General features: G+C 42.3%; 1 protein-coding gene across 2 annotated transcripts; it reads right to left on the reverse strand.

Moving 5' to 3' along the window:
* Window positions 1–3,162: 3,162 nt before the first annotated feature.
* zgc:152863 (uncharacterized protein LOC562658 homolog) lies at window positions 3,163–12,163 on the reverse strand. Of its 2 annotated transcripts, none has more exons than XM_037478180.2 (5): window positions 11,888–12,163; window positions 8,976–9,082; window positions 7,607–7,810; window positions 4,587–4,731; window positions 3,163–4,508 (listed from the first exon to the last, which is right to left on the reverse strand). In XM_037478180.2, exons 2-5 carry the CDS (start codon window positions 9,067–9,069, stop codon window positions 4,181–4,183), a joined length of 771 nt encoding a protein of 256 aa, XP_037334077.2. In that variant the 5' UTR covers window positions 9,070–9,082; window positions 11,888–12,163; the 3' UTR covers window positions 3,163–4,180. The 2 variants fall into 2 exon arrangements, with proteins under 2 accessions (XP_037334077.2, XP_037334067.2); XM_037478170.2 differs by having other exon boundaries at window positions 3,163–4,511.
* Between the last annotated feature and the right edge of the window lie 187 nt (window positions 12,164–12,350).

Here is a 12,350-nt window from a genome sequence, read left to right on the forward strand (position 1 = left end):
TGGCTTCCTGTTCATTCTCTATTCGTCCCTTGCTACTTTCCAGACGTGACTCATTTGGCTTTTTACTGCCTTGCGCAACCGGGAGGCCAAAGCAATTGTGGGGAGGAAACAAAGAGTTTTTATGTAGACTATAGGGTTCAAGCCTCTTCCCGCAGCAGAGGTAGCCATCAGTTTACTCCAACGAACTGGAGACATGTGGGCGTCTCCCTCTACGGCAGGCTGCATGAGCTGAACACTGGACTTGTTCCTCTGACCGGAACCTCCATGTCCCTCGGCCTCAGACTCGCGTATGGAGGTGATTACTATGCAAAAAATGTTTATGTTTTCTTTTAAGGTCCTCTGGTCCTTTTCTTATATCATTCTGTACCTAAAGGAAGTAAAGGGGACTACAGTCCAGCATGGGCCTTCTGAGGCACAGATGGAGGCCCTTGTATCCAATGACATCATTCCAAAGGCAGACCACTTTGGTCCCTGGATCCTTTGATTTAATGGACCTTTAGAGAAAAGACCAGCGACCCTGCCTGGGCTCCATCATGTAGCAACTGTTTCAGTCTTCCATCATGAACAGACACAGCATCTGAAAAAACACTCACTAATGTTGGCTTTAATGTGTTTAGGCACTGCTGAAAATAAGAGTTCACTTAAAGCTGTATGAATGCATTCAGAAGGGTCCCCTTTGTCCTAAACTAATCAACAGTGAAGCACATAGGCCCCGACAATGGTGCATTTCACTGCCGCTTCCAAAGACCTATGAACTCCATCTAACGCTGATGGAAAGCACAGATCCACATTAACATTCAACACCCCTCACGTGGGAGCAGTGTTTGACCACACTGCAAGCGTGTAGTAAGAGTCCATTTGACCAAGGCAGTCTGCTGCTTCTTAAGGACAGAGAGATGGCCCCAGGCATCACCCAAGTGAAGAGGGAATGGTGTGGAAAGTTTGCCAAGAAATAAAAAAAAGGACAAAAGTTATTTCTCAGATTTTCTGGCATCCTTCCTGTGGAAATAGAATGCCCCTGTAACCGGTTTTATGGATCAGCCTCTCAACAAGGAAGTCATAAGTGAAGGTCGAGAGGACCTGTTGTTTAAAATTAGTAGGAACATTTCGACTATTTCGTCCATTTGCTGATTCTTGATCTTCCAATTTGTTTTTGAAGGTCATTTATTTACCTAACTCAAAAGGGAACTTGAACCTTTTTGTCCAGCAAGGCCCTGGAGGCAAAAGAACAAAAAGACAAGATGGGAAAGAAATTGTCATATAAAAATATAATAGCACAGTACATATCACATTCTAAGTATTTTTGTTTAAAGAAATATATGATTCAATATGTCAATTATTTTTCCATAAAAGGTCAGAGTAAGGTATGTCATACCAATTTCACAGTACATGGAGCATCCAAAAAGTTGTAGAATATTTAGCTTTGATGCTTGTAGCAGATTTGATGAACAATAATAAACATCAAAATATGTAAAGTTAAGGAAATCTCATTTATGAATAATAAGAGTGATGGCACTCAGCTTGAGCTGTGAAACACAATTGGTTTAAGAAACGACATTTAACATCAGATTGAATTTAGGACGCTACTCGAATTTTTTAAATACAGTATACCTCCAAATTTGATTTGTCTCAATCTCGGGCTTGTTAGGAAGTTCGTGACACGTTGTGTTGGGACTTATTATTTCATGTAATGCAAATCAAATGACCAAGTTCTTTAGAAATGCAAATGTTTTTTGGACTTTACATTACATTTCTAAACTTAAAATATATTAATTAACGCTAAAATGAACAAAAGAATAAAGGATATAATGACTAAATGACAAAGACCATGTATGAATAAAAATAAAAGGTGACATGGTAGAATCAGTTACTTGAATTGTTAATTCATGTTCATTAATTAAATTATTTATTAATGCAATTTGTAATTTTACTATTTTAAAAGGATTTCACTATTTTAATGCCCAATTATTAGTTGAGTTTAACGAGCTCCAAAGAAGATTGTGAAGTCATTTAATATTTGTTCCAATTAAAGGAAAATCCTACTTTAGGTCAAAAGCTTTTTTATTAACATTGTAGTATGTTTCTGATGTTATTTGATTTTTATTTTATTTTGCACATCTGAAAATGTATTGCCTCACCCTGACCGCTCTGCATCGTGGATCTATTTGGATGCATTCCTCCATCACTTGCTCTGGTGCCAGTCCGTTCCCCTCTCTCTGTTTTTTTGTATCTTGGTCATCTTTGTCATTGAGGTTTGACTCGTTGTATCCACCCTATTTGGTAGCTGCATTGGGCAATATGGTATGTTTTTGGAAAATTGATAATGTCAAACAGTGTATGGAATGTGAAAGGTAAAAGAAAAGGGATCCTATTAAACTATCTTGAGAGTTAAACATGAAAGTCATTTTATAATGTCTTTTACAATATCAGGAATACAATGAAGGAATCAAAAAGTCATTATGGTGAAGAAAAATGTAATAAATTTACACCATAGTTTGTGGAAATAAAGTTATAGTATATTATAATCAAATGTCATATTATGCCATTGAGAAATTTAAAAACTCACCATATACTGTCATGAAAAAACTGTCATACTATATCAAAGTATGCAATGTAAAACAAAAAAGCATCTAATAGAAAGAATAAAAGTGATGTTTTGTAGACAATAACAATTTTGAAGAATAATATAAATAATGGTATCATGAGTAAAGGATTACACAAATAGCCTTTGTATAGTATAGCATGACTTAGTGTTATTAAAAGTTATTGTATAGTGTCACATGAAAAAGTCAAATTATGAAAAGTATGCCTTAAAGTTTCCTAAAAAGCACTGTTAGCTGCTAGTGGGCCGTGTTGAGCGCTGTGGGGCTGCAGTAGAATTCCACTATAAGCACCTTTCCTGTTGTTAAATATACATCCCTACACGTTCACAATGTCTGTCTGAATATTGTTTTCTCTATTATGGGTTTTAGTCATTTCTTAGTCTTCAGATGAGAAAATTGACATTTGAGGATTGTGTTGAGGACTGTAGTGGAGATTTGAGCATCTGCTCTACAAACACAGATATGAATAGGAAAGCAAATATTCTTTTAGCTTTGGGAGAATAGTTCTCACATTTAGAGTGTCCTTCCTCATGTAAATGCATATTAAGACAAGGCCATGTCAAACATCTCACAATTTATTGATCATATAATTCTGTGCAATAATACAATGTACAAATAATCTTTTAGTAAATATTACAATCCATAGCTTGTTGTTGCCACAATATGAAACGCAAAATACATTCAGGGTCTGTAAAGGCGTTGGTCGCTCTGCAGAGGCTGGAGGGAACTAGCTAGTTGGGTGCACACTGACGCATGCAGAATGTACGATTAGTTTTGGGTCATTTGGTCCTGAATGAAAACTTAAAATCATCTTTTTGCGTCTTCTCCGATGCAACAAATGTACAACTAATTTATATTCTCCTGACTAAACATTTAAACTAATCAAAATATTATTAATTTGTCCCTTCACAGTGAATGAACACTCTAAATATCTGAAATACACAAAATAAATATCACATTTATCACATTTACACTCTAAGTGTCCCCACACAAGCACGGTATCAGTAGCTTTATTCTGGGCACCACGCTGGCTTCAAATCAACACCACCACCAAGAGAAACCCTTTACCAAAGGTAGATTCAGATAGAGATGGAATTGGAGTCAGTTGCCGTGGAAACGCACAGGATTTTTGCTCTGCAACAACACGATCCGCACTCTCACTGACTGGAGAGGATGGAGGATAGCTCCAGAGCAACACTGGAAACACATTTTCTATCATGGCTTTCCTGTGAAAAACTCTAATTCCAATCAAATGTACCGTCATCACATCAAAAATAAGGCATTCGGGATCTAAAGATTTCAGCGTAAAGCACATAAGTGCCCTTCTCTGTCACTTACATTCAATGGACACACTTTACAATCAATATCTCCTGTGGAAATGGTTCAGGTCTTTGTGACCTCACAGCCGCCCAATCAGAGCTTATCAGCTTTTTCAAAATGTGATGCTGGTGAGCTGCTGCCAGTCAGAAAAAGTGCACTACTGGATGTATTTTTGTCACCTGCAGAGAAAACACTGCAGCTGTCAATCAAAATCCTTGATTGCTAAACACGTGGTCACATGTGAACCCTGCAGTCAATCAAGTGTCCTTGTCATCTGAAAACGCGACGTGTAGCTGCCGGATGTCCCCGTCCCCCATCCTGTCCCTATGGTGGGACGACTGGACCTCCTCGTATGGCGGCGGCGGGTTGTCCGGACTGGGCAGGTTGCTGCCGTCTTGATTGTTAAGAGACGCTGGGTGACAGCCGGGAGCCTCTTGAGCCAATAGGAGCTGTGTGGGGCCCCCCCCCGGCGCTGAGAAGGCGGGGAGCCGCTGCCCCCAGCTGCTGTACACCGCCTCCTCGTAGGAGGGGAGGGAGACAGGAAGTCCGTCCACCATCAGGTCCAGCTGGTCTGAAGGGCGCCGGCTGCTGGGACACAAAGAGAGGATCAGCTGACGTAGAAGGGAAGCACAAGATGCTCTATGAAAAAAATCATCTTCTCACCTGTGTGATTGACACGGGAGGAGGCGGGACTTGACCACCAGGCAGGCAGTGGTGGTGAGCAGGAAAATGGACACGCCCACTGCTGTCGTGGCCATGCTGGGCATCGAATTGTTCACTCTGTCGTCAGAGCGCACGTTCGGACCCTCTGAGGAAGAAGAGCACAAACGTTCAAGATATTAGGGACACTTTCCACTACGTCAATCAATTCAATTATTTTCCATTCTTTGCCATTTGCACAGGCTTTGTTGTGCATTTTCGTTTGGAATAATGAATAATAAAACCTTGAATTGATTAATAAACATGCTGCAATGATACAGCAAAAACAAGATGTGCAATAATTTATTACTATTTATTATACATTTTTACTTTGTAAAAAAAAAAAAAAAAGCTGAAGTTCTGGGAGAAAACGATGAAGAAATAGATTACCAAACAATAAATCTATGAGGGGAAGTTTATCGTGTTTTGTGGTTTCTCTAAACTTAAAATACGACCGTGTTCCGCGAAGCTCAGACAGCGGCAAAACCAAGGAAATATTGAATGGTTACGATGATTTCCTCTTTCTGCGCTGTCTTCCTGTTGCAGCGACTTTGAGTGAATGGCGACAGAGGAAGTGGAAACTGGCCCGAGTCACGGAGACTGACACGTCACGTGGACAGCGTTTCAAGATGAGACGCACCTCTATTGAGGATGTTGCGGCAAAGGGGTTTCTGAACATACCATGGAACACATGATAGGGCGCACTTTACGCATCCCCTCCCATCTCGTTATGGGACACTCTCACTTTCCCCCTGACCCTCCTGTGAATGCATATGCATGACACGGAAAAGCGTGATTTGCCATCATCAGTTTCCGGCGACAGGCGGTGTGCGCTGTCACCTCCGCGCGGCTTGTTTGTACACCTCGCCATGCTTTCATGCGCACAGTGTGAAACAAATACGTCTGAAGTGGGCGCAGAAGCGTCACCCGAGTCCCAGAGTGTTTGTTAAGTGGCTCAAAGGAGGTTGAATGTTTGAATATTTAAGGGACGATTAACTTCTTGAGAATCGGCTCTATTTCATTGAGACAAAACCTGATCTCTGTCAAGTGCAGTGGGAGATACCTAATGACAAAAGTAAACCAAACCAAAAGTACTTTTCAGATCCTTTTAGATCTACAGTTTTAACAGTAAAAGTACTACACTAAATGTAAACATCAAGAAAATGTACTACTTTAAAGATTAGAAATGTCCCCTAGGGCCCATCTATAATAATATATTGTATCATTAGAACATTACTTTCATGTAAAAGCATTTTCTGTCTGGCTTTGAGGCTTTTAACGTTTTGTTTCACTTCTGCAGCCAAGGAAAATGTTGCTGGCAAGGCATCCAAACCTCTTACACAAAGTCCAAACATTAACAGCATCAGTTACACATTAACATGATTAAACATGAAATTATTCTACATTATGTTTTAGAAATTCTTTCAGCTTTTAAGTGCGCAAAATAAAAAAATAAAACTAAAGCTATCCCATTAATGTAGTGAAGTAAAAAACAACATTTGCTTCCGAGATGTGGGACTACAAAGTAGCATCAATAGAGGAAAGTATTGTACTTATGTTGTCACAACCGCAATGACACGGCGTCTGCTTACTGGACCATCATCATAACAAGGGACCGTCATGAATGAGTAATCAGCCTCCAAAGCCTCAGGGTCAGTGCGGACTCATGAGGACGTTACAAAGTGGGCTGATGGCTGCTGTGGTGACTGGGGTTGCTGGGAAATGCAGAGAGATGTTGAGGTTTCGTACTCAGAACTCAAGGGGGAGTGGACCAGAGAAACAGCTGGGGCCACAGAGGGATTCAATACTCTCACTGCTGAGAACTCAAAGCATTCAGCAGAAACGCTCTTTAAATGGAACTTCCGTTAATGTTTGGAGGAAGAGACGAGTCATTTCAACACTTGAAACACCCACAAAACTAAATTGGAATTCTGTACAGTATTGCCATCCATTACTTATGTAAAAGTAGAAAACAGACCACCCAAAAGCATTTATTAAAAGCACATGTCCTATATTTCAAATCTACATTTTTGTACCACATTCTCGACCCAACTTGTCACATACTGACGCTAGGTCAAGAAAAAACATAGTGGATGACGGGCTTAAAACACGTACATAAAAGTAAAAGGTACGCCAAGTACAGAATACACATTACCTCACAATAATAGAACAACTACCAGCGGCCTCTGTTCAATTATTTATTATGAAGTGTTGTTTAATTACCCATCTGGTAAAGGGCTTGTGCTGATAGAATGTGGGTCAAACCATTGGGACCTTTGTTTAGCTTGTAACAAGCCCTTGATATCCACACAGGGTTAGGGTGAGATGTCAGCTAAATCAATGGAAGGCATAAAGAGTGGAAGAACTCATTATGCAAAAGATGAATATACAATCACACACAGGATACGTCACTGTTGAACTTCATCAACAAGGAGACAATTTAAGATACTAGATTTACTATTTAACCATTATTATCGATTAAATGCAGCAGCATAGAAGCTGCATACGTTTTCTCTGAGATGTGGCAGAATAGAAACGTAAAGAACCTTGAAATGTTAAAACATAAATAAATTACACCACTACTGCTGTCCAGGACACAATGAAATCATGATCTGACGCTATCAGGAGTGTCATTCCTCACTTTGAGTTCCTTCACTGATGTGAGAACACAAAAGAACCAGGTTGTCACGACAGGGAGTGATGCAGGTGACCTCCGAGCAACTAGTCCTCCATACAAACCCATAGGTTACCTTTATTTCAAGTTTTTACATTAAGCCATTTGTAATTTCATCTACGAAATATTTAAGGGTACAAAAAAAGGGATCCCCGGATCCAGAATAAACGTCTTATTATCTTATCTTAAATAAAAAACAAACCTAAGTCTCATATGTGTGAGTCTGAACCCGGAACGTTTGAGGCCTTCAGTGGTCAAAGCCAACAAAGAAACTCGACCGCTTGTCAGACTGCGCCTCCTGAGCACTCACCTCGGTTGGGGATGCAGGCGGGGATCGGGGGCTGCCACCTCCCGTGGCGACACCTGGACACACGGACCTTGTTGTTGATGTGGTAGCCCGGCTCGCAGAAGAAGTGAATGGAGCTCCTGTGGGCGAAACCCTGACACGGCGACGGATCACAGCGGAACCCTCCATGCTCCAGCACCAGCGGATGGGTGCAGTTACTCAGTCGGCCTGTGGGGGGACACAAACCACCGGGGGTCAGTGGGGGCTCTCAGAATTTAAACCATAATACCCCTTTTCCAACCCCTCTGTCTCTACTCTGTAGGCCTCAAAGAACAGGACAAACATCTCTGCATCCACCAGCTGGTTGACGTTTAACTTCTTCGGCTACAGATGGTCAGCTTAGTCATCAGCAATGCGTCATATTCTATTAGATCATCACATGTTAGGAGCATCTGTACTCTGAGAACCAAGTGGCTCTAAAAAGAGAAAGCCTTTTTTTTGCTTTGTGATGATTTATATTCCATGGGATCCAAAAGGCTTTTTAAAGACTGAAGAAGTAGGAGGATTTTCCCAACTTCTGTGTAACACAAATATTCAACATGGACACTTCTGGTGATACGGACAGGACAGTTTTCAATGGACAGGAGGGGCTGGAAAAAAAAGCCAGCTCAAGTGTGTCAGACAAATATGGTGGAATAAAAATTATGAAAAATATGGCAATAATCAAGGACCAGGATTGTAGTACCGAGTATAGCACATGACTAAATGTGCCTTGAGGCTGGGGAGGTCACTGTGGAAGGACAGCGATGTTGTCACTGTAAACACACTGGCTCAGCTCTGGGGCTGGACACGTGGACACGCTGGGAGCTCACGCAGGAGTCACAGCGTTACCCACTTTCCCCCGATCTCCACCTGCCATCATTAAAGTCTGCGTCTGAATCACAGATTCCACTGACACCAAAACCTCAACCCGCGGAGAGTAAGTTGGGGGTGAGGCGGAGTGGAAACTCACTGGGAAAGACGCCACAACTACAGAAGCCTCGGTGGTTTTTAGTGGGACTTTTGCTCCAGAAAAAGATCTAAAAGTATAATGTGATAAGAGGAAGCGGTTGAGGTTCAAACCACTGAAACAGAAAAGCGTCTACATCCTGCAACGCTGAATTCAACAAATCTTTCATCATGGAATGTAACAAAGACACTTATTTTACATCTTTCTCAGAGAAGATGCCTTTTAGATATACCCGTTAGCATCAGATTAGTTCCTCTCGCTGCCCCTTTTCTGCATTCTCCAAAAAGGATTTTCAGTACATGGAAATAATATTTGCCCTTCTGCTGGGATGAACGGGGGGGAGGAACCCACCCAGAGAAGCAGGGAATGACTCAGAGGTCCTACCTGCTGTGAGGAGCGGGGACGAGGCCAGCAGGAGGAGTCCACATGCCACAGTGAGGCGTCCGCAGGGCGATGGATACGGGGCCGACGCAGACATCAAAGCGGACTTCCTGAGGACACAACGGGGACGAAGGGTCAGAGGGAGAGGACACACTAACCCGTCTCTTCGCTCTCTGGGATGCCGCTTTGCTTAAAAGGTATTAAAGGAAAATAAAAGCTTAGGTTTTGCCACTCAGGGTGTGTGGTCAGCTGTGTTTATTGACACCTGCCAGCTGCTGAGGCTTCATCCACACATCTGCTGGCTTCAGCTGTTGGTGCCTGAGCGGCTCCAAGTCTTCAGATTCCCTTTGAAAACAAAGATCTGAACCTTTGGGACTCCTCGTCTCCCCCGGGCTTAACAGGATCTAAATGTTTGAGCTCAGGGGATAGCCAGAGGTCATCACCAGGGATGGGACACATCATTTTTTTTTTTGAAGGCATTAATATTCCACTTATAAATTGCTAAAGCGAAACGAATAAGCTGCGCGCATCAACCCAATTGTTGATAGTCAGTTTACACACTTGAAATGAACTGATCTGAATCACGTGCATTATAGCATATCGGGATGTAGCCGTTGAGCCTCGGGGTTGTTGGACGTGGTGATATTTTGGGTTCATTCCAGTCATGACCTCAGCCAACAGACTGGAGGTTGCTGGGTAATCAACGCACACCAGCATGACATTCACAGGCTGGTTTAGAGCCACCGGAAGAGTGACATGGGTCATTAGAGTCAGCCCGATGGGGAGACCGTGTACAAGGACACAACCTGTACAGCCAACCAACCCACAATAATATGACATCAATATATGTGGACTGATAATATAAATAATGTTTGAGCTGCCACTTTGCGTGACCTATACGGGTGAAGTGTCTTCAAAATGTACGTCATTTTACAAATCATATCTTTGAACGTTTTCTCAATAGCCAGATATCTAAACTTCAGTACAACTTAAATACACCAATCCTTTCAGTTTTATTTATATTCTGAAAGTCCATACAGAGGGTTTAAAACATCATTTGTGAATGGATTTCCGTGAGCTTTAACCCCCAAAAACAACTTTCTTATTTTATCTATGCAGTAATACAATCAAAACCTCCTCAGTAAAATTTGATGTTGTTTTCTGCTCCTCATCAGGGTGTCAATAATTGGTGTTGACTCTACTTTGACCTCTGTGACCCTGGTCGTCGGACCCACAGCGCAGCAACCGTCCGCTACAAGTGTTTATGGCCTCACACCAGGGGCGTGTGAGCGGGGGGGACGACCTCCAAATGACTTGCAGCTGGCACCTCTCCAAGCAGCAAACTTCCTGTGATGAAGTTGTGCGCGGTGTCGGCCCAAATGCCACCCAGTGGGTGGTTTGACTGACATTTCAAAAAAGATTTCAGTCAAACCTGTACCATCTTTTTCTCTCGCACACACACACACACACACACTTATTTGACCAAGTAAGCTGCTTGCAGGAAGCGGTGAACATGAAACAGTGAGAAGCAAAGATCCGGTTGGGAAATGTGAAGAGTCTTCACCCACAGCAGCACCTCTGAGAGGCTGGCTGGTTGGTGAGTAGCTGGTGGGGACTCTGCCATGTTGAACTTTGCTCTTTCTGCTCGGAAAACCCACGAGTACAAACTCTCTTTACTAAAACTGCATTGTAAAAAAAAAACACAGAAATCACTTACTAACCCGAGGTACAAATGTATTAGCATCAAAGTACAATGTAAGTATAGGTTTTTAATATACCTTATTGATGAATTTATGGGTTAATTACTTGAATGTTGACCTTAGTAAAGGTTCACTCTGTTTAACTACTTAGACTGCAGCGTATTAGTACCATACCTTGATAATACTCAATAAAATTATACTTCATCATATAGACTCTTAAATTTTGTTTTATCATCCAATACTTCACACTTTTCTTGATGAGAAAAATGAGAATCATTTTCCAAATATCTCCATTTAGATGTGAGAGTTCAACTTTTAAATTATCTAACACTTTTCTACATACATATGTATTAGACATTTAAAAGGTCTAAATTGAAGTAAAAACGATTTAAACATGTTATTATATATATATATATATATATATGTGATTTCATATTACCTCCACCTGCTCCATGTGAGCGACTGATGGACTGGTGGAGGTTTGGACGTCCAGCATGCACTTTGTACACTGTGGAAGTGCTGATGCTGCAGTTTCTGTTGAAACGGTGCTGCCACAGTTCTGCTTTCAGGGCTTTAATCCACGAGACAATTCATGTTCAAAGTCTGTGTTGGTTAACGTAGTAGCTAATTCAAAAGTAATGTCTTATAACCATGAATGAACATGTTCTTTTGGGGATTTCTGGAACACTATTAATAGTTAGTCATTCTAAGGATACTTATTGCTTGACTGACTAAATGCTTCAGCTGCAGGTTGAAGTACAGTGAAAATAAACTAACATATACAGTTAAAAGCCTAAAAACCTCTGAAAGAGACACATTGAGGTATCCTGCAAGCTCCCTCGGACACGTAACCCCCCTCCTCCCTTCCACAAAGCACCTCAAATGATCCCTGAAACACCTGGAATACACAAAACCTCCAGGGAGCCCCTCAAAGGTCACAGGTCACTCTGTAAAGAGCTCCCTTGTTCCGTGGTGGAAGCTTCAGGAGTTCACAACACCACTGGGGATCATTATATATAAATACAAATGATTACATTTCTAGTTTGAATTATTATCTTTAACTACTAAATATACTGTAAATAGCTTGTCACATCCACCAGAAATAATCGACGTAGAGGACACAAAGAGGATACATGTTTCTGATCGGTTCAGATCGATACAAAGCGTCCTCCCTGTGAAGGCACTACATATCGAGCAGTTAAAAAAAGATCTCACCTGAGAGCCGCGGAACAGGAGGCGGCAGCGGGGGAGATCGAGCCCTGAAGCCGCTGTGCAGCCTGCGGGGATCTGCCGGTAAATTGACGATTTCAGATCCGAGGAAAGCGACGCATCGAGGGCTCGATGGATCTACGGTTACTCTCCGTCCGTCCGTGCGTGCGTGCGTGTGTCCGTGTGTGTGTGTGTCCGTGAGCTGACGTCCTGCCACCCCGCTCCTGCGCAGCTACAAGTGGCACCGTTCCGGGCTGCTCTCTGCCTGACTCATCGATCAGCTGTGCTTCACACCGAACGCCCCGGGGGCTTCCGATTGGTCGCCGCCAGCCGCCAAACACCGCCCACCTGGGCGGCTCCGTCATGTTCTGGAAGTGCTCTTTTAGCTCACAACAAAGAGACACGCACGCGCACACACACGATAGTTTAAACACTTGCCTCTTGTCGCACACTCAAGACATAAATAATA

This window comes from Pungitius pungitius, chromosome 3 (genome assembly GCF_949316345.1).
Source record: "Pungitius pungitius chromosome 3, fPunPun2.1, whole genome shotgun sequence".
Classification (NCBI taxonomy): Eukaryota; Metazoa; Chordata; class Actinopteri; order Perciformes; family Gasterosteidae; genus Pungitius; species Pungitius pungitius.

Bases quoted from the DNA above. Each gene is read 5' to 3' on its own strand.
- zgc:152863 (XM_037478170.2), bottom strand. From the start codon at position 9,069: ATGTCTGCGTCGGCCCCGTATCCATCGCCCTGCGGACGCCTCACTGTG. The intron at 7,811-8,975 runs GTAGGACCTCTG...GTCCCCCCACAG, and splicing joins GTCCCCGCTCCTCACAGCAG to GCCGACTGAGTAACTGCACC. The intron at 4,512-4,586 runs GTGAGAAGATGA...TTTGTGTCCCAG, and splicing joins CTCCCGTGTCAATCACACAG to CAGCCGGCGCCCTTCAGACC.